Source organism: Idiotropiscis lumnitzeri, chromosome 13 (genome assembly GCF_059441095.1).
Source record: "Idiotropiscis lumnitzeri isolate Australia: NSW breed Sydney's pygmy pipehorse chromosome 13, RoL_Ilum_1.0, whole genome shotgun sequence".
Taxonomy (NCBI): Eukaryota; Metazoa; Chordata; class Actinopteri; order Syngnathiformes; family Syngnathidae; genus Idiotropiscis; species Idiotropiscis lumnitzeri.
In genome coordinates, this window is record NC_142403.1 from 17,988,824 (window position 1) to 18,014,313 (window position 25,490).

The 25,490-nt window shown below is 39.1% G+C and overlaps 1 protein-coding gene and 1 long non-coding RNA gene across 3 annotated transcripts in view; one reads left to right on the forward strand and one right to left on the reverse strand.

Annotated features, from left to right (window-relative positions):
- The first annotated feature begins 1,136 nt into the window (after positions 1–1,136).
- On the forward strand, positions 1,137–18,771 carry gna15.1 (guanine nucleotide binding protein (G protein), alpha 15 (Gq class), tandem duplicate 1). Of its 2 annotated transcripts, XM_088312299.1 has the most exons (9): positions 1,137–1,286; positions 2,205–2,299; positions 6,840–7,003; positions 9,954–10,138; positions 11,194–11,348; positions 12,656–12,784; positions 13,658–13,787; positions 14,190–14,343; positions 16,829–18,771. In XM_088312299.1, exons 2-9 carry the CDS (start codon positions 2,268–2,270, stop codon positions 17,032–17,034), a joined length of 1,155 nt encoding a protein of 384 aa, XP_088168425.1. In that variant the 5' UTR covers positions 1,137–1,286; positions 2,205–2,267; the 3' UTR covers positions 17,035–18,771. The 2 variants fall into 2 exon arrangements, with proteins under 2 accessions (XP_088168425.1, XP_088168426.1); XM_088312300.1 differs by lacking the exons at positions 1,137–1,286; positions 2,205–2,299 and adding an exon at positions 3,662–3,932.
- Positions 10,371–25,490, reverse strand: part of LOC148324846 (uncharacterized) — a 25,126-nt gene continuing 10,006 nt past the window's right edge. The window contains exons 2-4 of the long non-coding RNA XR_015846255.1: positions 15,531–15,685; positions 13,583–13,766; positions 10,371–13,508 (exon numbers count right to left, since the gene is read on the reverse strand). This is a non-coding gene — a long non-coding RNA (uncharacterized LOC148324846). The remainder of the gene's footprint in view (positions 13,509–13,582; positions 13,767–15,530; positions 15,686–25,490) is intronic.

Consider the following 25,490-nt stretch of genomic DNA (forward strand, 5'->3'; position numbering starts at 1 on the left):
CGGAATACAATCAATCAGTGTTTGTGAAAATATAAAAATTTAATCATACATTGAAGGAACATTTCGAACAAACGCACAATTGTGCACAAAAACCTTTGATCTCAGATTGTCCCCGAAAGGCAACACAACACCCGAGACAGACAGATCGATAGACTGATAGATAGATCGATAGATAGGTAATCATTTGCAACAGCTGCTCAGTTATGTAAGTAAAGCTATAAATTCAGACTGCCCCTGAAGGCAACAGCTCGCTTTATATACCGGATCTCAAAATGTGGACGAACAGAGCGATACCAACCATTCTATTGAGCTCAAGTGACACCTTGTGGACATTTGTCGAATATACAATTAGGACGTTCAGACATCCATGACGTCACACACAGTTTCGCCGATTTTTTTTAAAGACTCCTCAATCCTGCAGAGCACTCTAAAACGTTGTTTCCCAACAAACAAAGTATATATTAAGCATATATTTAACACGAGAAAATTCTCATGTTACACCACCTTACAAAAATGGCACAAAAAACAAACTGAGACAATGATTATCTCCTCTCAATTTGCAGTACAAAAAAATGCACTTACTCCAGAGCATGTTTTGTTGAACACAAAGCAACTATTCTGTGTCGTGAATGGCAACATTCAGCCATTGGGTGGAAGACAATTAAATTTTTTTGCATGTATCAACAAATGAATCAAAGCGACTTTTTGGGGAGCCACGCAAACCCATTCTCACTGTCCAAATATTTCTGAACCAAACTCACAACTTGAACAAGTCAAAAGAATGTGCTTAAAATAATTATGTCTGCACGGAGCTTATGATGTTTTATTTTATGAGTCCATTCAGTTTAATCATTGATCGAGGCCTGTTTCCCACAGCAGCCAGCCTACAGGGACAAAGTCTTCTCTTTTAAACACGCTTATTACCACCAGCCGCTGTGGGGCGGCTGTAAAGAGTCATCAGAAAACGATAAGAGACAAGCTCCTGAATCACTGTCAGATCACTCACATCGCAGACACCTTTCACCCCAATGCATGCTGGGAGGATGAGGCGGATCATTTCCCTACTGTAGTGGAACCCACACCCTTTCACTGTGTTGTAATTCCCCATTGCATTTTTCCTTCCCTTTTTGCTCTTTACTTTATTTTTTTTCCGTTCCATGAAAGCCGCACCCTTGTATTCTGGGATGTGTACTTTGTTTCAATTGTCTTCATTTTTTGGGAATATAATCATGTATTTTGATCTTGTAACGATGAGGTGCGTGTCAGAATGGATCCATTAGGCCTCGGTGAGTGTGTCACACTTTTGTGAAGAAATTCAATCTGTTGCGTGTTATAGATGCACGTACTCGACTCCCTTTTTGACTTACCGTCTTACACACGATTACCTCACCTCGTTTCCATGGCAACCGAGAGCTCAGGTGATCTCCGGATACGTGAGGCTACGAAGGCCCGGGCGGACCGGTCTTGCAGGCACAAAGAAGACAAAAGATTGACATCTAAATAAGCAGACCAGCATTTCGAGGAAGGAGGAGTAACAAAATGTTTGCCGGCATTGCTCTCAAAACATTGAGCCAGATGACTCACAAAGTAACGAGTCAGAGCTTTCATCGTGATTTCTGCACGGGCGCTTGAATTCACAGGCTTGTTCTCAACATTTTTTTTTGTTGCGCCAGACCCAAATGAATATTTTGAAATAACGTACAGCCGTCACGACGCAATACACGGTAGTGACTTGAGAAACGGGTGAATTGCCTTTTGAGCAGTTTGTAAAAATCTTTTGGACTCGGCTCACTTCAAGATCAGGAGCGTTTTAGACAATTACACTTTGTGTGATAAGAAAAAAAATCACATATCTTAGTCTTTAAGTCTGTTCATCGCTATAAACTTTAAAGCAACAGCATGAACACAAATACTGCAGCAACACACGGTGACCGACAATGTAAGAGTACATTCATATATTCTTTATCCTCTGCAAAGAATGACAAAGAGTGCCCTACTGCTGAGCTGAGTGTAGTTGAGAAGGGATACAGAGATTTAAAAACATTTAACATACTACTCCCACACTTGAACAAATTGATACCAAATATATACCACATCTATATGAAAAGATCTGAATTGTTGCATTAACTTAAGTGTATTTTTTTAAAACAAACATATTCACAGTTCATATTTTGTTCTTTTCCTCATACTTTATTTTGAAACAGAAGACAGAAAAGAGTCTAGACTTCCCAGAAGTGAAGCCTTATACAAAAGGAAGGTTACAAGAAATGATGACAGAAGACAACGCAAGAGATTTCTGGTATGTGGCTTTCAAAATAATATACTACACAATGCTTTGCCAGATATGCTCTTCCTCCCAGGTTCTAAAAACATGCTTGGTTGGCTAAAATGTGAGTGTGATTGGTTATTTGTCGAGGATGAGTTTGAAATGAGGAGCTATGATGTGAATGACTGAGCCATTGATCGCAGTATGCAAAATATGATCAGCAGTCAGAGACAACTGATTTGCAATCAGTGCCTGAGATAGACGTAGAATATGATGTAGCACACGAGAGCAAAGCAAGAGAAAAGAAAATTGCATTATCCAGTAAATTAAGATTAGAAAAACATTGATTTTTACTTTTAATTCTGATCTGAGAAATGTACAAAATTATTTTTAGTCTTCTATCTCTGCCAGCGAAATTTAGTGGCAGGCAGAACAATGAAATGCTCTTCCACAGGACGGCAGAAGGTACAATTAATCTGTGTATCCACCTGCCAATTTCCCAATAATTTAAACAATCCTAATTTTGTGGTCAACCGGCTCAGATTTCCCACTGAATACATTTACATTTACTCAGATTACAATTATTTCAGTGACTAATTTTGCCAACTGTGGCAACGGCTCAGTATTTATATTAGAAACATTTTCCAGCACACCATCCCTAAAACTGTACATGAAATTGATCTAGTCTCAATTTACTTACAAATGTACTTAGTCGGGGTGATATATAAAGTATGAATTGTAATTTGAATGTGGATTTTTTGTGGAAGTTTGTTATTGATGTGCTAAGTAATCAAAACTACAAATTGTATAAAAACGACACCCCCCCCAAAAAAAAATATTCAAACGTATTTCCGTCTGTTCTTCTACTTTAACTTCAATCAGCACCAAGTGTAAATGTTTTTAAATCTGTTGGAATATAAAAATAATTGTTTGGTTACTCTTTGACACACCACTGAGGCGCCGCAGAGTGACGTCACAAGTGTGAGACCGAGTTAATGTACTGCACGCGTTTACGAAGCTATTAAAGTCTGTTACTCGGCTTGGTTTCAACAGATAGTATGTCCTCGTGTGAATAAGGAACGGATTTAAACAAAATCCAGTTTAAAAACCATGCTCTTTCATTATACCCATGATGATCTTTCAAAGCAGTTCTCCAAAATGTTGCACTCACATTGTACTTCATCTTTACTTTTCATTCAAAAGGCTAACTTGTTTGTTTGTTAATGCTTTTAAATGTTGTATTGTTAATTACGTAAAACACATTAGTTAAGTCATTGTCATACTATCCACAGTCAGGGCGTTACGGAAAAACTTTAGCCATCACTGCATCGTTTCAACTATGCATTTATTTTGAAGGCTTCCCTCCTCCATCGCGTCTCTTCCGGCGCCGCTGCGGTCGCCTTGCCGCTTTCTTGTCGCGTTCTAGCCGCGCCGTCGCCTCGAGCGCATTCCAGTCGCGGTGCGGAGCGTGGACACGGAACATTCCTGCGTAGGCGAGGTGCGAGGTGAACTTACCCGAGCAGCAGGTTGGTTCGTGACAAAATAAATGACACCATTCCAGCCGCACTTCGTCCGCAAGTGCGCCGAACCGGGCATCTGCCGGGACATGGAGCGCGTGAACGAAGCGTTTTTACGCGGACAGTGACGGACAGAGCTCACGTTAAAGGTACTGCACTTCTTTTCGTTGCGCTTGAGCTGTAAATTCAACTCGTAAAGTTACTCCGTTTACCCGAAAAAGAGACGTTGTACAAACACAGGTGGCAAAAGTCCGCCTATTCACATCCTGTACTTTTATAGAAGTATAAGTAAGACTGTATCGGTGATTTGGCTCAGATGTGATATGCTTATTTCGCCCCTAACATGCGTTTAAAAAAAAAAAAAAAGACAGGTAAAAGTAAGCATTGATTCTATTCATTTACATAAGCAAATGTATAAAGGTACATCATCTCAAACCAGGGAAATGCACTTTCAGTCACTACAATTAAAAACATTTTTTTTAACAATACCAGAGGTGTGTGGGGCAAAAAAAGACAAAAATATAGTTAAAAATATGCTTATTTAGATTTAGAATAGGAATCAGAATAATCTTTATTGGGCGGCACAGTGGTCGACTGGTTACCACGATGGCCTCAGGGTGCAGAGGTCGTGGGTTTGATTACGGATCAGGCCTTCCTGTTTGAATGTAATCCCTGCGCCTGCGTGGGTTTCCTCCGGGTACTCCGGTTTCCTCCCACATTCCAAAAACATGCATGGCAAGTTGATTGGACACTCTAAATTGCCCCTAGGTATGAGTGCGAGTGCGGATGGTTATTGGTCTATGTGTGCCCTGCAATTGGCTGGCAACCCGTTCAGTGTGTACCCTGGCTACTTGCCCAAAGACAGCTGCGATAGGCTCCAGCACCCCTCGCGCGACCCTTGTGAAGAGAAGCGGCACAGATAATGGATGGATTATCTTAATTGGCCAACTATGTAAGACAACCAAGGAATTTGTCTCGGGAGATATGAGGCAACTACGATAAACAAAAACATGACATAAGTATAGAAAATCTTTCCATAATGTAGAGCGGTACCATTGTGCTGTAATACCACCCCGAAGACAGCTGCGCAACAATTTGGACAGTCATAAGAGCAGAGATAATATTACGATAGATGCAGACAATTTTGTTCTTAAAATGTGCAAGTCGTCAAGAGTAAGTAGGGTGGTACCGATGATTTCTTTTTGTGCAGTCCTAATTGCCCATTTTACCTCGTTTTAATTTTACGTCAGTATTTAAGTTGCAAAGAAACTTTGACTCCTTTACTTTGAGCTACGTACCCGACCTTTATTTTTATCTATGAATCATTTTTTTTTTTGGGGGGGGGGGTTTCCTGCTCGGGCGTCTCTCAAACACGGTCTTTGCGGGCTTATCAAAGCGACTCATTTCTGTGAAAAACGGCTCGAGAAGCGCGTGATAGACCAAAGAATATCCAAGGTCTCACATAAAGACAATGTTTGTAAACGACTAAAAAGCTTTTACTTTATCAATAAGTATGGCATTTTCTTAATTCCGATATTTTTTCTTTTGCAGTCAGTCAGGATTTAGTTACAGTTTAGTCATTTTTGGGTAACAGTTGAATTTGCGCGATGATAATTTATTTCTGTTTGCTCTAATATGCGGTAAAAAAAATCAATAAAAAAAAATCAACTCGTTCCTCAACAGTTACTCCATACTTGAGTTGTCTTTTCACTGAATGCTTATTTACTGTTATGCAAGTTCCGTAATTATTCTAAGGCGCAGGTGTCAAACTCGAGGCCCGGGGGCCAGATCTGGCCTGCGACCTCATTTTATGTGGCCCGCAAAAGGCAAATCATGTGCATCAGCTTAAAATAAATTGAAAAAATGTTGAACAAGCAATTACCTCCTGGCTTCTGATTTCAAAACTGGCTTTCCATCAATTTGTTGTGTGTATGTGATAATGTAAGGCAATCATACATTCATAACGGCCCTCTGAGGGAAACCAGAACTACCATGTGACCCGTCCACAAAAATGAGTTTAACACCCCTGTTCTCAGGACTACTTTTTACTTTTAATTGAGTCCTATTATTGTGAAGTAACAATATTCTTCATTTGAGGACAATTCTTGGCTACTCTTCGCACCTCCGGCTAAAAGCTGCTAACCTAGCGGCTTTGCACAGTGTTCAGACTTTGTTTCTTAAACTCAGTTTACAAGTGACCAACAGGAACAGTTGGCTCTTGAGAACGTCACCCTTGTGCCGCGCTCTCCAGGCATGACTAATGGATTCACACTCGATCCAACTGTTGTTGTACTTTAACAATGGATTTGATTGGTCATACCTGCAGTTTGAGGCCCGATGATGATGTCATAGATAGGCGTCTGTTGAGCCATGTTGGAGAAGTTCGGAACCAAAATACAATTCTCTCATCACTCCTATGCGACAGAAGAGGAATCTTCAGGCAAGCAAATAAATTAGGCCACGTGGCGTGTACGGCCCACTTTGTTAATCTGCCCCGACCAGCATTTAAATGATCAGAAGTGCTGTAATATTTGTGGCGGTGAGTTAGTAGCTTGTTAAATAATTGTTTAATTGATGTTTTGTACATAAAATAAAGTCAAATATTGTTAAAGAATTCAAATATTTATTTATTTATTATATAATTTAAAATATGGTGAATTAATTTTGACAAAATTAATCATAAGAAAATAAAATTGAATTATTATTTTATTATCAAAATAAGCTACTTTCGATCCACATTATTATAATTGCAAATTCATATTACACGGGAAATAAACGGCTTATATATGATTGGAGTTTTGTGTACACTACATGTACATGTGGCCAAGAGTCTTGATAATTTCCACTAACGACACAGCCGTAATTTAGCTCCTCCCTTTCACATTGTACAAATATCTTCAGTCTTGATGATTTCCTTGACACCAATTCTTATTAAGATCATGCTTTTTTTTTTTTTTTTTTTAGAATTTGCATTGAATCCTATGGGGAAAAATGTTCGAGTGTTTCACTGCAGAACTTGTGCGACTAACGCTGCAATATCGGTGTTTTAATATCAGGCGTGTTCGCGCCATGGCGGGCTGCTGGGATCTTTGCCGGCGCACTTGCATGTGCTGCCTCACAGAGGAGGAGCAGAGGTCCATCGCTGTGGACAATGAGATCAAGAAGCAACTCAAGAAGCAGAAGCGGGAGGAGCGGCGGGAGATCAAAATCCTCCTGTTAGGTGAGTGATGCCAACTCCCTTTTCTGTTACGTTGTCGATGTCAATCTCCGGCTCGTCACATTATTTTATGTACAAAAAAATGAAAAATGCTACAAATCAGTCTACAAATGCTGGTTGGGACAGGTTTAGTGAAGATTGAATATAGTGAATCATTCGATTAAAAAAAATAGGAACAATCATTTGTTTTCGGACTCGATAAATTGTCATGCATGTTTTTGTTTACATACATTCTGTCGCACATATACACATACGCGCGCGGAGACCGCTGACATAAGCCTTCAAAGCCGAGAGAACGAAATAATTAGTGTACTCGAAACTTTTACGACAGCTGTGGTTGTACAATTGTAGAAGGGAGCATCAATGGAATTTGTGGCACAGTGGCCGTACGGGTTGGAACATTTTGGTCTCAAGCCAGAGAAACGCAGAGCGCCCGCCAATGTCACTGAGCTGGTTTGTCGCATTCGTAGGATGAGCGAGGTTATTATGGTTAACGAAAACTAATGAAGTAAACTAAAACTGAAAATGTTTTTGTGAACAAAATTAAAACAAATCAAAATTCTTTGAAAAAAAACAAAGCAAAACAGACGTAATGTTTACACAATTATAATTATCGCAAAAATATATGTCCTTTTCATCTTTATTAATTAATATCATAGAGCTTTCAGGGTTCATATTAATTCATATCGGTATTGCTGTACGTCCGTACAAAAGAAGAAATGTCACGCTCTGAGAATTATAGTTTACTTTTGTCACGGAATACCAAGTGACAAATCAACAAATTCTCACAATATTAAAAAAAACAAAAAAAAAACTAAAACTAATAAAAACTCAACTACAAGGAAGCATTTTCCCCAAAAATAGAAATTGCTCTAAAAAATATGAAAATCATCTGTAGCTAAAAAACAAAAAACAAAGTCAAAATAAAAAAAAGCTAACTAGAATGAAAAATAGAAAACTATAGAAAAAAGCCAAAAAGCTCAAAGTCCATTTAAAACTCAAACCATCCCACCCGACTTCATCAGCTTTACCAACATACACATGAGGATAAGGAGCGACAGCTTGCAATTATAACACCTCACAGATATTGTTACTCACGCAAAAGCGAAAGAGATGCAGCTATTCGAAACTGGTGACAAACCAGCGATGAAAGAAATGCTGCCAACTTCTCATCAGCATTCCTAAAAACAAAAACAAACAAAAAATGACTTTGATTTCCAAAACAGCCACTTCAGTCTTGCAAACTGGTCAAAAAAGACAAAGCGGATTTTGTGGGCATCAATTACCGTAGATGCTCCTTTTTTTCCTAGATTTTGAACCATGTGGCTGTGGATTTTTCTTTCACCACTAGGGGCGCTCTATAGTTCAGAAAATACGCTAAATAAATCTCAAATTTTTTTTCTCTCTTGTGTCTGTTCTGTTTTAATGAGCAAAGTTGTTGCCGTGTTAAAAGGCACCGTTTCAACAATCTGTTTTTGTACCTTTATGTGCATTCACAGTACAAAATCGTTCTGCACATGCAGGAAACAACTCATTTTTTTCGACATAGAAAACTGCGGCTAGCCTGGTGTGGCTTGTATATGTTTTTTTGTTTTTTTTGCAGCGGCATATCTGCGCCTTATAGTCCGAAAAATACTGTACTTTAATTTTCTCCAGTGTTCAAACTATTTTGTAACGTTTCACTTGTGATTATAAGGCTATTGTTCCACCCTTCTATGCGGTTTCACCGTCCATGTGGCCTGTGATGAAATCAACTTTTGACACCTCTGTGTTACAAAGTCGTGTAGCCTGGCCTGTTTGGTGGCCCAACAGGAGCGGGAAGTATTCCAAGCATGTGTCCACGTGCCGGCATGTCACGAATGGTCCAGATTACGATCGCTTGTGAAGTCAAAGTCACCAGACTGGAGAGGAGAGTCCCACAAACCTACATGCCTCCTTTACAGCCTGATTGATGGCTTTACAGCGGCACGATGGGGCCGCAGATAAGACACAAATTAACGGGCACATCTTTGCCAGCTTGGCTATAAATTTCTCGCTTTATTCTGTATATTGTCCTGACAGTCCAGGTCGCCTTCCGTGCACGGCTCTTTAATTCTATTATGGAATCAACCGTAAAGTTGATTAGATCTTTTAATGATTAATGAGGTTTACTGTTATAATCACACAAAACAAGTGGGCATCGGGATAAATAATTAGAACATTTTAATCTGTCACATGGTTTAACTGTCACTATAACAAAACATTCTGTAGAGGAAAAGTAAGGCTTGAACAATGTGCGCCCCCCCTCAAAAAAGCATTTTTTTTGTATATAACATTAATTAAAGTTGTAATTTTTATGAAGAAAGTGGGATAAAAGTTATGACTAGAATTGTCTTTTTTGAAATGGAAGAAAATGTGTGTGTTTCTTTTTGCTATAAAGTCATTTTTTTGATTTTATGAGAATAAAAAAAAAAATTGTTAAAAAGTTTTTCCGTCACTGAAATGTAATTTCTCAAGAAAACTTGTCCTAATTTGACAAAAATAGTCCATCGTTTTTTTTAATAGTCAGTAGGTCGCAAGAAAAGTATAAAATAAAAATTTGAAATTTTATTGTTTTTAAGTTAAAAATCATCTTTTTGTGAGGAAGTTTAGAGGGATTTTAGGTAAACGTCAAGTAATCACTTTTTTTGATCAAAACTACTTTTTTTGAAAACCAAAAACATTGAAAATGTAATTTTTTATTTTTTATTTCGTAAGACTAGGTATTTTTCTCATCACACATACAACTTTATTCTTGTTATAGTTGTTCTTTTCGGTGTGGCGCTAATGGCTCATGTACTTTAAAAAAATAAACATTTTAAACAAAGACCTAATCTGATATTAATCTCAATCACACCTTCAGAACATTTAAGAGTTGTGTTTAGGAGCAGCAAACAATGCATCTTACTAAACACTGGTCTCATTTATGCCTTAGGAACTGGCGAGAGTGGCAAAACCACCTTCATCCGCCAGATGAGAATCATTCACGGACGGGGCTTTTCAGAGGAGGACAGGAAAGAATTTGCTAAATGCATCTTCCAGAACATATTCACGGCAATCAAGGCCATGACAGGAGCCATGACCACGCTCAAAATTCCGTACTCCAACCCAGATAACGAGGTACGCTTTACACAAACGCTTGCTAAATACTGTACATGTAAAAAAAAAAAAAAAAGTTAATTATCAGCACAGCCAGCTGCACTTCTCCAGAGGTGGCAAACACAAAAAAAAAAAAAAAAGACAGAAAAAAAGTACTGCCTCAAGTCTTTTACCCCCCCAAAAAAACAAGTCAGTTTCATTTATTTATTTATTTTTATTATTTTATTTTATTAAATATGTTTGTTTTCAAATGTATAGAAGTAAAAAAAAAAATTGCCCGAACTTTGCAATATGCAGTTTTTGAACCAAAACAAACAACAGGATGCTTGCGCCATCTGGTGGCATCTTGGTGTCAAGGAAGTACAACAGTGCCTTGAGATATGAGTGACCGCAGTAGCAGGTTTTTCCGAGATACAAGCAATTTTTTTGCTTGCTTTTGCTATGAGCACTTTGTGGGGGCATTTAACTCAATTCATTTGCCACTAAGAAGGAGTTTGGCAGAGAGCGAACCATTCGACAAAAAAAAACAAAAAAAAAGCGCTTAAATCTGTTTCATGACACTCCCAGATAAGGTTGACCATAAAATTAAACAAAAAAGATAATGACAAATTGTGTATTTAAAATAAACAAATAACTGTGCCTTAATATCTTAATGATGACATTATTGGAAACGCCATAGACGGGCTAATGGATAGCATCTGCATCACAGTGTTATAACGCTTTAAACAACGGATATTTGAACACAAACCGCGGAGCAACACATGTAGAAAGAAAATACGACAATAATCAAAGCTATATATTCTTTATCCTCTGTGAAGAACAGTCATTGCTGTGACTTACTGCCGAGGGCAGAGAGCATTTTGTAACAGCATGACTGTTTTCTACTGTCCCCAGATGGCCAATTGAATTGAAGGAAAAAAAAAAACATTCTGGCTGAAATGGATTCATGGCATTTCAGTGCGAACAACGATTTGAGTGTTTTGTGTTACAAACTTTCGCCGTTTGTGGTAGAGGTTCAGTGTATTTCTACTCGGTTACTTCCCAACGCTGCACTTTTCAATCACACTGTCCTGCAGTTCTACGCCAGTAAGGTGGAGAACGTCAACACGGTGCAAATCACCAAGATGGAGCGAGATTACGTGGACGCCATCCGCCGCCTCTGGGCCGACTCCGGCATGCGGGTCTGCTACAGCCGACGCTGCGAGTACCAGCTCCTGGACTCCACAGAGTAGTGAGTGCAAGTATAAATTATGTCTTGCTTTTGACGAAAGTGATGGAAACAAAAACATTTGCTTATTATTTGTATTTATGACTCACCAAAATAATCAGCAATTAGTCGATTATTAAAATAATCGTTAGCCGCAGCTCTGATACAGATAATAAAAAACGTTAAAAATTAATAATAAATAAGCAACAATCAAAATGATTTTTTTTTAAATATATAAAATAATTAAGAATTGTCCTGAAAAGTATTTTAAAGTGTTTAGTTGAAATATGAAAACTACTATACCTACCATATTGTCGCTGTCCTGTTTTTGCTTTTTTTTTTTTTTTTTTTTACAATGATGGGGTTTCTGCGTTACAGACATCGCATTAACTTGAAATTTTTTTTTTTTTTTTAAATGACAAAATTAAAAATAAGTGTTTTTTTTCAGGACAGCATCGATATTCTAATTCCATTCAACCCTTCACTTAATTTTCTGTGGCCCGTAAAGGCAAATCATGTGCGTCGGTTTCATGTTTCTCACTAAAATACCAAAATGTTTGAAGCATTTTTGTCACCTCTAGCCCTTATAAAATAACTCAAAAATACACGTTCGATGTTTTTTCGTAACTTGTAATTTCAAAATCAGTTATCCATCAATTTGTTGCATAAATGTGACATGAGGCATACATTAATGAAATTTATCTGTGTTCAAAGTAATTACTGCCTGCTGAGGAAAACCAGATCCTCAATGTCGCCCATGACATCCCTCCTCTAAATTATTGGAATTCCGCTTACGTGCCACCCAAGGGAAATTCCGGAAAAACTCATTTTATTTTCTCATTAAAACATTTCGTTGACTCATCACATAATAAAATAAATATACAAGTCAGGAGCTGTTCCTGTTTGTCAAATTTTGGAATCCGGCCAGTAGAGGGAAGTAGTTCCCTTCTCGATACATTTCATCGCCTACGTTCTGGTTTTAATGAAAAAATATTATGGACAGGTGAAGTGGCTTTGGGTTTTTTTCCTAATGGAAACATGGATCAAACACAAAGTCGCAGTTCCCTTGCCGCGTTTCTCTGTTTGCTGAGCCATGTGTGTGTGTGTGCGTGTGTGTGTGTCTCAACAGCGGCCATAAAGGCTTCGTCTGTACACAGTGGCTCCTTCTTGTCTTTTTAATCACGGCTAATTTATCACGTATCTGCTGTCATTTTTGTTTGTTTTGCACACAGGCGGGAGGCCATATCATAGCTGTCGTTTCCTGCTTTTTACTGATATGTTCTTTTTTTTGTTTGTTTTCTTTACACACACACACACATTTGTGCTTTCAGCTACATGAGCCAACTGGACCGCATCGCAGAGCCAGGCTACATCCCCACGGAACAGGACGTTCTGAGGGTCCGATTCCCCACCACGGGCATCCACGATTATTCCTTCACCATCAGCAAGATGACACTCAGGTGGCTTACGGTCCCAGCTCTCCCATTACAGAGGGGGAGGGGCTTAATTCCTTCCTTGACAATGCTCATAACTCAAAACATTCATAACTCCTTTTTTTTTCTCCATTCAAATGAATGGGAATGACAATCCATTCTAGCCACACCCCCCTCCGTATTTGAATGAGAAAAATATAATTTTCAAATATTTTATTTTTTTATGACATAATTAGGGATAATATAAAGAACATGTTCTATGGGCATTATGCATATACCAGTGAGTATTGTTATATTGTCTGTCTACATGTGTTGCCCTGCAGCTTGTGTTCCAATTTCCAGTATGGGTTCCAACACCACAACTCAGTTGCTATTCCCTCGCCCGTCTATGGTGTTTTGTATCACTTGCTAAATCATTAAGCTAAATAGACTTCATTTAATTACACAAAGTGCAGTTGTCTTTTGTTTAGTTTGACCGTAAACTTTAAACGCTCGTGGTAATTGAAAGCTTGACGCATTCTTTTGAAGGGTCGTTCACAATCTGCCAACTTGCTGCTTGTTGTGAAGTGTGTATCTTGGATGTTTGCTATGTCTCCCTGTTCCAACACGCCCGATTCAAATGATAAGGAACGGTATCGAGATTCTGTAGAGCTTGCGGATGAGCTGATCGTTTAATCGGGTGTTTCAGGGTCTTGTGAACCTCGGCAAGATTCTTCTATGGCGCCCTCTTGTGTCGGTGATTATACATACACTTGCAAAAAAAAAAAGATAAATATCGTCTCATCATGGGAGGGCAAATCTATACCATGTCCTGCTCATCAATACCTCTTGAATAATCCGTTGTGATCTAGTAAGCATTTTCCTCACTTTTTCTCTCTTCCTCCTGTGCCCCGCCGGCAGGATCGTGGATGTAGGTGGTCAGAAATCAGAGCGTCGGAAATGGATCCACTGCTTTGAGAACGTCACTTCGCTCATCTTCCTGGCATCCCTCAGCGAGTACGACCAGGTCCTGGAGGAGAGGCACACCATTGTAAGTGTCATCGCTGAGCAAAGTGGGTCCAAGCGGACCCTTTTTTAACATGTTAACCAATTTGGCTCTGATAGTGACCGACACAGCACACCACCAAAGTTAGAATAGTTTTGGGATTTTTTTTCATTTTTATTTCGTTTTGACGTTTTGTTTTTAAATCCATCCATCCATTATCTGTTCCCCTTTTCCTCACGAGGGTCGCGGGGGTGCGGGAACCTATCCCTGCAGTCGTCGGGCAAATTCAGTTCATTTTAATTAGGTTTAGCATTAGTTTTAGTTTTTATACTGTATGTGCACATCTATACAAATAGATACACATATAGATGTCAAGTTTCACACCCATACTCCCCATCAACTCATTTGCGCTGACAGTGCATGTGTGTGTGCGTGTGCACGTCTCAGAACCGCATGGAGGAGAGCCTGGCTTTGTTCTACACCACCATCCATTCGCCGTGGTTCCGCACCACCTCCATCATCCTCTTCCTCAACAAAACTGACATCCTGGCTGACAAAATATTATCCTCTGACCTGAAGAAATACTTCCCTGGTTTCATGGGTAAGCCCCGTTTGCTCAGGTCGTATGTTCAGAGGCAGAACTGGTTTACCCTACTGAGTCAGCAAATATCATAACGCCTACCACCGCTAGTTCGAACGAATTTGAATCATTCCACACAAGGAAAAACACAGCTGTTAGTGCAGTTTGAATTGCCTTATTGAAGAAACGTTAACAACACTTAAAATGTTTTATTTATTAGTCACAACTGATGCAGAGTCACACAACACTAATCTGGCTAACTTGTTAGCCAACTCGAACGTCTCATTGGCTGGCTTTTAGTTCATTTCGCGTTCTTGAACGTCACATGCCGCCGTTTTACTGATTGTCACGTTGATTTACTCTCATCCAATCCCGCCCCCCCCATTGTGTGACTCATGCACTCAGTCGTAAAAGTCATTTGCAAAGTGACTTCCCCCCCCCCCCTCGCTTCAGATTCTTTTTCTTTATCGCCAAAGTGAACTATAATTAGGGTCTCTTTTGTCCATTCTATAAATTGCCTTCAAATGACTCACTTCCTGCAGACCCTTTATTTTTTTTTAAATTTCACGTATATTTCACTTATGTCCTCTGCTGCTGGTGTAAACGTCTGCACGCAAAGCACTGCCTTGACACTTCCACCTCCAGCACCAGTCCCTCGTCCTGTCGCCCATGGCAACCACAGATAGTATAATCCCGTAATGTGTATTGTGTGCACAGGGAGGGCTTGCGCCAATTTTATGTCCAATGAACACACAAAATGATTGATTCATTGTTGTTGTTCTTTTTTTTTTTAATTAAGATGTTATGAAAGAACCTCTGCTAATTATGAGCAGATGATGTCTTTGTTTTGATTTGGTGAAGCAACATGGGGCTGATTATCCACAAGATGGCGCCAAAGAAACAAATGCCTTTTTTTTTTTTTTTTTTTTAACATGCGCCACTGATCAAACTGTTACTGTTGCACTTGTCTGCATTGTTCATTTCCTAAAGTAAAATATAAATCATTGAGGTTGTGCTTTCCCATCAAAATGGCCTTCTTGGATGTTCCATATATTTTTTTTTATACTGCTCATCGCAGTCTTTTGTACAGCCAGCAGAGGGAACTTCCATTTCCCGAATTAAAGAACCGAATGTACAAATCTGACAAAAAAAAGAGACAGAAAATGATGCAGACAAAGGCCAGCATTTGTTTTTGTTTTTTAACTTACAAAGATGTCAACTTTTCTGAGACGCTTCCAGTCTTTCTGCACGTGTGTTGCAATCTGCTGATGACACACCGTGACATCCTATTTGAAGCCTTGCAACAGTGAGGTGCTGCTCATCAATTAGGATGTCGTCTTGGTCTCGACGAGTCAAATGTGAACTGTATGGTGAAAGAAGACATAAATAACAGTTTTAATTGAACCAGACAATCACCTGTTGTGAATTTTGCTTTTGAGATACGAGCCTTTTGGGGATCTCTTTTTTTTTTGGAGGGGGGGGGGGGGGGATCTTGAAATACAAGCAAAAAAATTGCGATACAAGAGCGCTTCAGAGAATCACCTCTAGATGACGCCAACATCGTAACATACTTGCCACCATCAATTCATATTTGTTTCCTTAGAGTGGAAGGCTAAAAATAACAAGAAAATAAATAAATATATTGGAAGGACAACATTGGTTTGGTGGCAGTTAAGCACCATTTGACTGGTTCGCCAAACACCAAACGACAAAAAAAACGAAACTAGACAAGACAGCACGTTCGGCACAGACGTGGTTCACTGTTGCGCAATTTTGGTTCATCTGAAAATGTCACTTGAAGTTCTAGTATTAGCTCTGACAATGCCAGCAATTAATAAAAGACAACCTTTTGCCAGCCAATTTAGCATTCTGACTGATCTTTCAAGGCTGTAGAATATTGGATTTTACGACTCTGTAAACACAGAAACTACCAAATGAAAGATTACAGCCGCTTCTTTCATCATAAAAAAAGTTTGTTTCTCCTATATAGATAAAGTTGGATTGAATTGTACCTTATTCAATTTCTTATTAATAAATAGTAATAAATGGGTTGAGTTCAGCCAAGGCACCTATTTTGGACCAACAGCTTTTTCTGAAAAGATATATTTAATGCACAAGAGTGACTTTTACGCTCATCATTTTTTGCTTTGGTGATGCAGGCCTCAAACATTTGAACAGTTCTTTTCTTCTGTAAAACAAGAATGCAATGTAATTTGGATGGGAAAATCATGAATTGACAAATGTCGCCAATGGAACAATTTTACATTTGACTATTTGCATACTATTTAGTAGTAGTAGTATTTAGTAGTGTGCGTGCGTGCATACTTTAATCAATCACAAGCTGCTTGCAATGGTTGAATTTTCAGTGACCCTCCATGTTCACAAACTTACAAATTGTTTTCTCATCCAAAAGAGACCTAATGCCACCATCTTTTGGCCACAATTAGTATTTTTGAATTTATTTATTTTTTAACTTTCATCCTCCCCTCTGTCCTATTCTATCCAGGAAGGAGACAGAACACAGAGGAGGCCAAAGAATACATCCAAAAGCTGTACCGGCAGCAGACCAGAAACCAGGACAACAGGGAGGAGGGGAAAAGCCTCTACGTGCACTACACGTGCGCCACAGACACGGACAACATCCGCAAGGTGTTTAGCGACATTAAGGACACGGTGCTGCTCAGGTCTCTGCGAGAGTACGGCATCTTCTGAACATTTAAACGGCCCTCCGGACGACTGTTTGTCAGACTATCTGAAGGACGGTGAGAATGAAGGCTTGCTTTTTATTGCACACGTGAAAGGAGGCGGACACGGACAGGCCAATGGCAGGGCATGCACTTCTAGACGGACAATCTTTCAGCCATCATCATGACTTTCGTCACCAGACGGCACACACTTGCAGACGAACAACCATTTGTATCCTCATTTGTGTGTGTTGTGGACAGGGTTGGGTCACATGACTTTCATTGGAAAGTTCCCGCAGGCAGCCAAAATTGTTAAAAAAAATAATAATATTCTACTAAAGTAAACTAAGGTTTATCAAACACACTTTATATCAAGTGCACAACTACTCTTTGTACATTAAGTATGCTCCACCATATGTTAGCGTAAAATTTCACACTCAGGTATCAGCACTTTTCGGTGTTAAAACACTTTTCCAAGCAGAAAATGCAATTTGTGTTACCGTGGCAACTCCAAAGTCCGACACAAGTTGCAGCAGAGGAAATAATGAAATACAATGAATCAATTCCAGAATTTTTTTTTTTTTTTTTACAAAAATTACTAACAAGAAAATGATAAAATACTACCTTAACTTAAAAGTATTTTTTTTTCTGAAATAGCTGCAAACAATTGCATGTTTGCGTTTACTTGGCGGCTCACTGTTAACATCATCCTCCAAAATATTTATGAATCATCATATTCATGGTTTAAAAAGAAACGCAGCACAAACTATGATCTCATAATCTCCGCTAACAACCCAGGCTAAACTGAACTCCACCCAGACATGCAAAAAAAAAAAAAAATCCAAATGTTAATTGAGATGCCTCACTTCCGTGACACAATTTACAACTTTCCTACCAAGCTAGGGCTTTAACGCCATCTTGTGGCATTTTTAGGGCGTTACCGAAAGAACCAAAATGCAGGAATAGATCAGTTTTTCAGCAAATTGCAAAGGATCGGTTGTACATCAAAAAAAAAATGTGAAGAGCTGAATGTGTGAATAGCGAACTGCAAATTGGCGGTTCATCGTCTGTTCATTTCATCACTGGAGAGGGCTGCTGTTCTACTTACACTAAACAAACACAATTGTTTCGAATTACATGGAAGCGGGCATACCTAACGTCTATAAGCCGCATGCTTCTTTACAAAAGACATGTTGACAACTGGTATTCGTAAAAGCTACAAACAATAAAACACACTTACTTCACGAAAGTGATGACACTGGTGATGATGATTCAGGGTGAGAAGAAATAAGACAAATAATAATGTGCTCTTAATTATGTGCTATTTATGATATGTTTGCGAAGGGGAATGTTTGAAAAGTGTGAGCTCCTCATTAGCTTCACAAATGCGTCTATTGTTAATTGATTCTATGTATTTTTTTTTTTAAGTGTTTTTACTCTCCTCATCACGTCTTTTTTTTTTAGGTGTTGTGCTCTTGAAAGATGTCATTTTAGCTAACCACTTTGTGCACCACATGCGCATCAAATGTGATGGTGCAGTTAAGTGTCGGGAGGAGTCACAGATTTCGAGTGAAAGGAAGGGCTAATAATAATATTTAAAAAAAAGAATCAACATATAAGGTAAATATTTGCTCTTATTGGTCATTTTGGAAGTTTTTCCTCATCTCTGCGCTGTGATGTCATTTTTCATGCCTACAAGAGATTGAGTGGATTTATAACAGCCGTGAGACTTGATTAAAAATAAATCTCCCTCAAGGCTTTGTAACTTTTCGAAAAAATGTTTTTTAATACATATACTGGAACTCTGATCTTATCTAAGTCTGTGTTTCCCCAACCATAATTACATAAAAAAAAAAAAAAATAGCACACCGCCATCAAAACTTCAACTCAAAGTATGGTGGAGGGTGACATGTGGAACGGTTGCTTTGCGACTTCAGGGCCTGGACGCAAAGCAATCATGTCATCGTCAGCATTAACGCAAAAATTAATTCCCAAATTTATCAAATTAGACTTTTGCACAGTCAATCGAACCTAAGATGAACAATGCGCCGATGCACCAACAGATCGGCTTCAACAGAAGAAAATCTGCTTTCACGAATGCCGCAGTCTGAGTCCCAAGAGAAATGCGGCGGCATGACCTGGAATATTGTTCAACTGAAAAGAGGATCGGTGTAAAATTCCTTCAGAGCTTTGTGCAAGTCTGAGCTGATCAAACTTTGTTGAAGTTATGAATGCCAGGCGATGCTCAACCACTTAACCACACAATTGCACGGCGAGATAATAATACCATTACATTTTCAATTGTAATCTCTCAGTGAGTCATCGAAAGAAAGAAAGAGCAGTCCGCGTACCAGACAATGAATGTAAAATGACAACAAATAAGATTTACGCTGGCCAAAGACGATAAGGGCGGGCGACGGGTGGGAGTCTGCCCCTTTACTGATAATGAGGTGCTCGGTTTGAGGGAATCTCGGATGACTTCTCCGTCAAATGCTCATGCTGCGGCTGCTCTGATAAACGCCGGGCCGCCGTTAAAGGGCAGCTTGTGTGATCTCTGTCACAGAAGCCGAGTTGACGTGCGGGAAGGAGGTGAGCCGGCCCGCTTTTTTGGGAAAAAACAACTGCGCTGACGGTTATATTGCTATGCTTGGCGATGATAATGGCTTTTCAATCGGCCATTTTGGATTGGGGCAAAGCAACTTATACTCGATTGCAGTATGTATTTGTTGTGCTTTTTAAAATTTTTTTTTAATGGAATGCCAAGTGTACAGCTTGACGACTGACCTTTGTCACCAAAAAATCTGATTTACAATTTATTGCCCATTATTCCACCTCGTTGAAAGAGCAATTGACAAAATAATTAATAATTAATCATTAATAATATTAATTAATAGTTCTTTTTTGTTTTCTTCTACTGATAAGATTTATCTCTTTATATTTATTTATTTGATTTAAGTTTATTTATGAGCTTTATTGCGCCTGTAATAAACAGGCTTTGCTTTTTTAACATTAACTTGCATATACAGTATAATGAGGGGTGTAACCAAAAAAAAAAAAAAACGATTTTAATCGAGAAATTGCGATTTAATAAGTGCGAGTGCATCGAATCAAAGCAAATCGAATCATTCCAAATATTTAGAGGCATTGAATCGTCTCTTACTGGAGCGATATATTTGAAGTACAGACCACATTTACAGTACTGACAAGTTCATTCGTATGTATGTATTTTTTCTGAAATTAAAACAAAAGTCAGTTATTAATAAGAAAATTGACATCAGAGACAAAAAGCCAAGACTCTGTCGATCAGGGGCAAACTTTTTGATTGGTGGGCCACAATGGGTTCTAAAATTTGACAGAGGGGCCGGACCAAGAGCAGATAGCTGGAGTGTTTTGGTCACCTCACCTCATTGGAGAAAAAAAAAATATATATATTTTAAATGAAAATGAACAAAAGCATCTGTTTGACACACCAGAGTATTTAGAAAATAAAACATTAACAAGGTTTATTCATTTGTTTTTTCAAGTTTGGCGGGCCGGATTAAAACGTTTAACGGGCCGCATGTGGCCCCGGGCCGTAGTTTGCCCACACCTGCTGAAGATGATGGTTAAAAAAAAACAAAGAGGAAGTTATTCTTCTGTTGCTGCCTTTACACCTGCCAGCCTCATACTGCGCTTTGCGCATTAATGAGTTTCTGAAAAATGGCTCCGGAGCTTTTGGTTTATTAACGTGGTAGGGCGGGGGAGGGAGGGGAGGGTCGGGGGTTGATGGCGGACAAGCAAGAGTGAGAGAGAGGGAGAGAGAGAGCAATACAAAACGTTTCTAATTAGAACGAAGATGAATTACGGGAGCCGGGTTCCCCCGTCGTGACGCTCTCTCATGTTTCTAAAAAATTGGGGCCTCGTAGACAGGTCATTAAGCGTCGATGGCGGCTCTTTGTGAGAGCTCCGCTCGCCAAATCATGTTTACCAGAAGCAGAAAGCCAGCCAGGAGGGAAGAGAACATTTGCCGAAGCGCCGCTGGCCATGTATGATGCAACTCATTATGTATCATCTTTAAAGCGGTGGTTCTCAATCTGAGGGGGGGGGGGGGGGGGGTTTGGGTTGTGATTTGCCGGACACACAAATGATTTGTTAGATTATTGAAAATGTATACCAAATGAGACGCAATTTCCATTTAAAACTGCTGAAACACTGAATTGAAAAATGCTGTGGAATTCACAGGATTTTTGAAATGTAGAATGTAAGATTTTACGTTGGAATGGTTTGCACTGGACAATAAATTTCTGAATGGTCCTGAGTGAGTTCAATAGTTGGAACGGTTTCAATTGGAAAAAAAAAAAATAAAAAAATCAATTGAATTCAAATGGTTTAATCAGTTGAGAAATGTGGACGAGTTAGGTAATTATATAAAATAACCCTTAATTTGGAAGTTTTATTGTGGAAAATGTGGGGATTTGAATTGTATCCAAGATGTCCTGAATGAGTTGAACCGGTCAGAAAATGGCAAAAATGACAATTATGCAAAATTATTATTATTATTATTTTTTTTAAAGGACAATATGACAGCTGGAGCAGGGTAACAGGCTGGTGGGGTTACTTCAAAGTGCCTCGTTGTCCACTGTCAGTGAGGACAGGCGCGCACGCACACATAAAAATGACTTGACAGCCGGGTATTTGATTGTCAGTTGAAAGTTGACCGGGGCGTTGTGTTAGCATTTGGTCACAGATTTTGAGAACGGAAAAAAAGTGGTTCTATTTTTCATCATATATTTCAAATTATTTGGGACTCTATAAAAAAAAAATGAGGCTATCACTCTTTTTTGTAGTGTGTCAAATAAAAAATAAAATAAAAAAGAAGTAATTGAAATTAGAAGTCATTAAATAATTTAATCAATTATTTTTCAATTTCTTTTAAATGTGTCACAAAAACTGCAATAGCTCATATCTTAGTGTTGTTAAAAGTAAAGAAATTCGACAAGAAACATAACTGTGAAGTTGCCTTCACGGGCCATGTAAAATCATGTCGCGGTCCAGAACTGCCCCCCGGGCTTTATGTTTGATACCCATGGGAATAAATTATCATCACTAAGGAGGTCCCTGGACCTAAAATGTCTGAGCTCCTTTTGCTCGAAAGCAACTCAAAATTCCTGACATGTTTTTCCGAAATATGATTGTGAGCTTTTGCCTCCTTTGAAGTTTGTGAAATACACATTTGAACAAACACGCGCACACAACATTCAAGTTGTCCAACCCAAAGTTGAAAGAAGTTTTTTTTTTTTTTTTTTTTCCTCACCCGGGCAGGTACTCAGGGAGCACCACGCTGTTTACACAATTATCGCCCCTTTCAATCCAAATTGAGTGCGCTCGTGAGATATGAACCTCAGATTGGAACAACAACTTTGCTTTTTTTTTTTTTTTTTAATTCATTTCAATCTCACTTAAAAGAAGATAAGACAACATCTGACAACAGCAGCACACGTAAACGAACCGCGCCGTCTGTAGGGAGCGTGCGCGGCATATGTCGGAACAAAGCCAAGGCGTTCTCCTCTTGTGACGCGAAATCAACACTTCAACAGGTGTCAGCGTGCGACGCTTAGTGATGGTTGTTATGCAATATTTAAACCAGGCCATTTTTGTTGGTGGAAACGCAATCGGAGGTCATTGGCACCACGTGGTATACATACAGCGGAGTAAAAAAAAATTAAATGTAAACGATTTCCAACACACAGCTGGAACAAATCATTTCCTTAAGCTTGTTACTTTTTGATGACTCAACATCATCTTGAAGGATTGCGATTTTGGGGGTTTTATGATGTGGGAAAAAACTGGTACAGCACCGCAGCAATAAGATATTCCCTATCCATGGTCTTATTCCAAAGGAATTGTTTCACGAATAATACATTTGCGACTGTGTTTTTATGCACGACATCATCCAGAGAAAACTTTTTCCTCACATTAAACATCGTGCCAAATGCTGCGTTTGCAAATACTTTCAAGTTCAATAATACGACGAGAGCGCTCTGAAACGACTCGAGATGCCACAAGATGCCTAAGCCTCGTCTAAATAGGAAAGTAGTACAATAACTATAAATAATAGCATTTTTGTAGCAAAACAAACCTACACAGAAGAGTTAATACGCGCAAGGAGAGCGCCACTGCCACCTACGGGAGTGGATGTGCAATTACACTTTATTGTAGTACGGCGGGAAAAGAAAGCATGTTCCCCAGGGTCACGCATGCCCCCCCCCCCCAGCATTGCATTGTGCCCCCCCAGGGGGACCCGCCCCGAAATTTTAAATGCAGTGCATTTTTGGGAAGGAGTCAAGTTTAGCCTGGGTTGTTAAAGGGGAAGTCAAGTCATTTTTTCTATTTTATTTTTTAACAATAATATGTTCTACAAGTCAAAACACGGCATTCAGATTCATAATGCGTTTGTGGAATATAAATTAAGTCAAAATTCACACCAAATTCATACTTCTCAGACATACTGAGCTGTATTATACTCATCAATTTATAACTGTTTGTTTTTAAAATAAAAAGACAATATTATAGAGTGCTCTATTCTGAGCGCTATAACACATTTGAAAATTCCAATTTTTTTTCTCCTCGGGGAAGGCTGGCATTTTATTTTGCAATTCACTTTACATTGTTCGCTATTTGTTTTGAAACGACAAGAGTATATATTTGGCTTGACTTCAGAGCTTCTACTCTCCACCCAATTTTTCTTTGGCATTTGGGCGTGCGTGCATGTGCGTGTGCACGTGCGTGTGCACGTGCGTGTGCGTGCCTGAAAAGGCAAAGCTGTTGAGAAGTGAAAGCTCTCCATGTCTGAGTGGCATTCAAGCTTGTGATAAAAGTAATTACAGCATTCATCCGAGCATGTAGGAAACGCAGGTAGCGCTGCCTCTCTGACACAATTATCCTCCGGCAACGGCTTTGCTCGTCTGGCGCTGACGATTACAACGTGGTGACGAATGTCACGGCGTCGCCAAGTGAGCGGCCCTCATGTAAATAAAGCACTTGTAGTACGATAGGATGGCGGGCTCGGGACATTTGCTGTCGTTAAATGTTCACCACGATCTTGAATATGTGCTATTACTCATCCTTTTGATTCCGGCACCTCCAGATATATTGTGTGCCATCATATTCATTAGAGATAATGAACCCAATTAAGCCATTGTCACTTTGCTTTTAGCTGATGAAGCTGAAAATTGCTTGATTTTTCACCATCAGAAGCACTTCAACTCCTAAGAGCCAGGCTGCTGGTTTTTTTTTTTTTTGTGTGGTAAAAGACACATTTGCACTAGTAGCCTGTTATTACTACGACAGCGGTGAATAGCGGAAAAAAAAACAAAAAAACGCAAGTACGTAGTTGACACCCAACCAAAAGATTTGTAGGTGCCTATAAATATAAGATGGCGGTATTTTTGATTGATCCTGTCAATGTGGAACTATTGATTGTTGCTTTGAATTCCAAAAGAACGCGACCGGTTGGTCCCGTTATTTGCAGAGGGAGCGGGGTCATGGCCTTTATTTTTAGGGGGCGGTTTTCAAATTTATTCCCTGATTTTTCCTAAAGAAATGGATCAAATTGAAAAATGCAAGCAAATATTTTTGCATTTTCCTGATTAAAAAATATTTAAATTGAGCTTGTTATTGAAAAATGGGCCATCCTGGCTGGATGATTCCTTTAAACTCCTTGAGTTGGTTTTAATTATTTTAGTAAAGTAAAAAGGTGAGGATACCTCTTGACAAGTTGTTACACGCACGCTTCTTTTTACACTTGTGTAAGACAAGGCGATAAGTTTTTATTTTTTTTAGTCGTTTTCCCCCCCCCCCTTCTCCTGTAGAAAATTCAAGTGACAATTTCAATTAAATATAAACGGGCTTACTTGTTCAAAGCACTTCACAATGTAACCTCTCGTTTACGCAGCATCAGGAGCAACTCGGGGGTCCAGTATTTTATCCAAGGTTATTTTGACATTTTGCGGCCAACGCACAATGTTGACCCATGGACAAGAGTTATTTGCACTTGCGCAAAAATCAAAAGTATTACATTGCACCGACAAAATAATCCCTCGAGTTATCTGAAAAGCTTTTGATACGAACAAACAAAATAAGAAGGGCAGTTGCAAAAGAACTCATCTATTATTTTGGTCTATTATTGAAGCCATCCCCAGTGTGCGAATGCTCATTCGGCCTCAGCGCTTGCTGGGAGGATTCCGAATGAATGTTTCCTTCCAGAAGGACATAATGACAATGAAAGCCCACCCAGATGGCATCTGCGCGCTCGCTTATGTTTTCCAGCACAAAACATTTCGCCGCCTGCGAGCCGCCGAGAGACACGTGCAAACGTAATCATTTTGATTATTATACTGCGGAGTCCCAGTATGGACTGGAAATGAAAGACTGTTGAAACTTAAAAAAAAAACTAGATTTTTGCATTCGTCTGATTTTTTTTTCTTATTCTTGATTTGTTTTGAC

Bases quoted from the DNA above. Each gene is read 5' to 3' on its own strand.
- gna15.1 (XM_088312299.1), top strand. From the start codon at position 2,268: ATGATGACAGAAGACAACGCAAGAGATTTCTG. The intron at 10,139-11,193 runs GTACGCTTTACA...ACTGTCCTGCAG, and splicing joins ACTCCAACCCAGATAACGAG to TTCTACGCCAGTAAGGTGGA. The intron at 14,344-16,828 runs GTAAGCCCCGTT...TATTCTATCCAG, and splicing joins ATACTTCCCTGGTTTCATGG to GAAGGAGACAGAACACAGAG.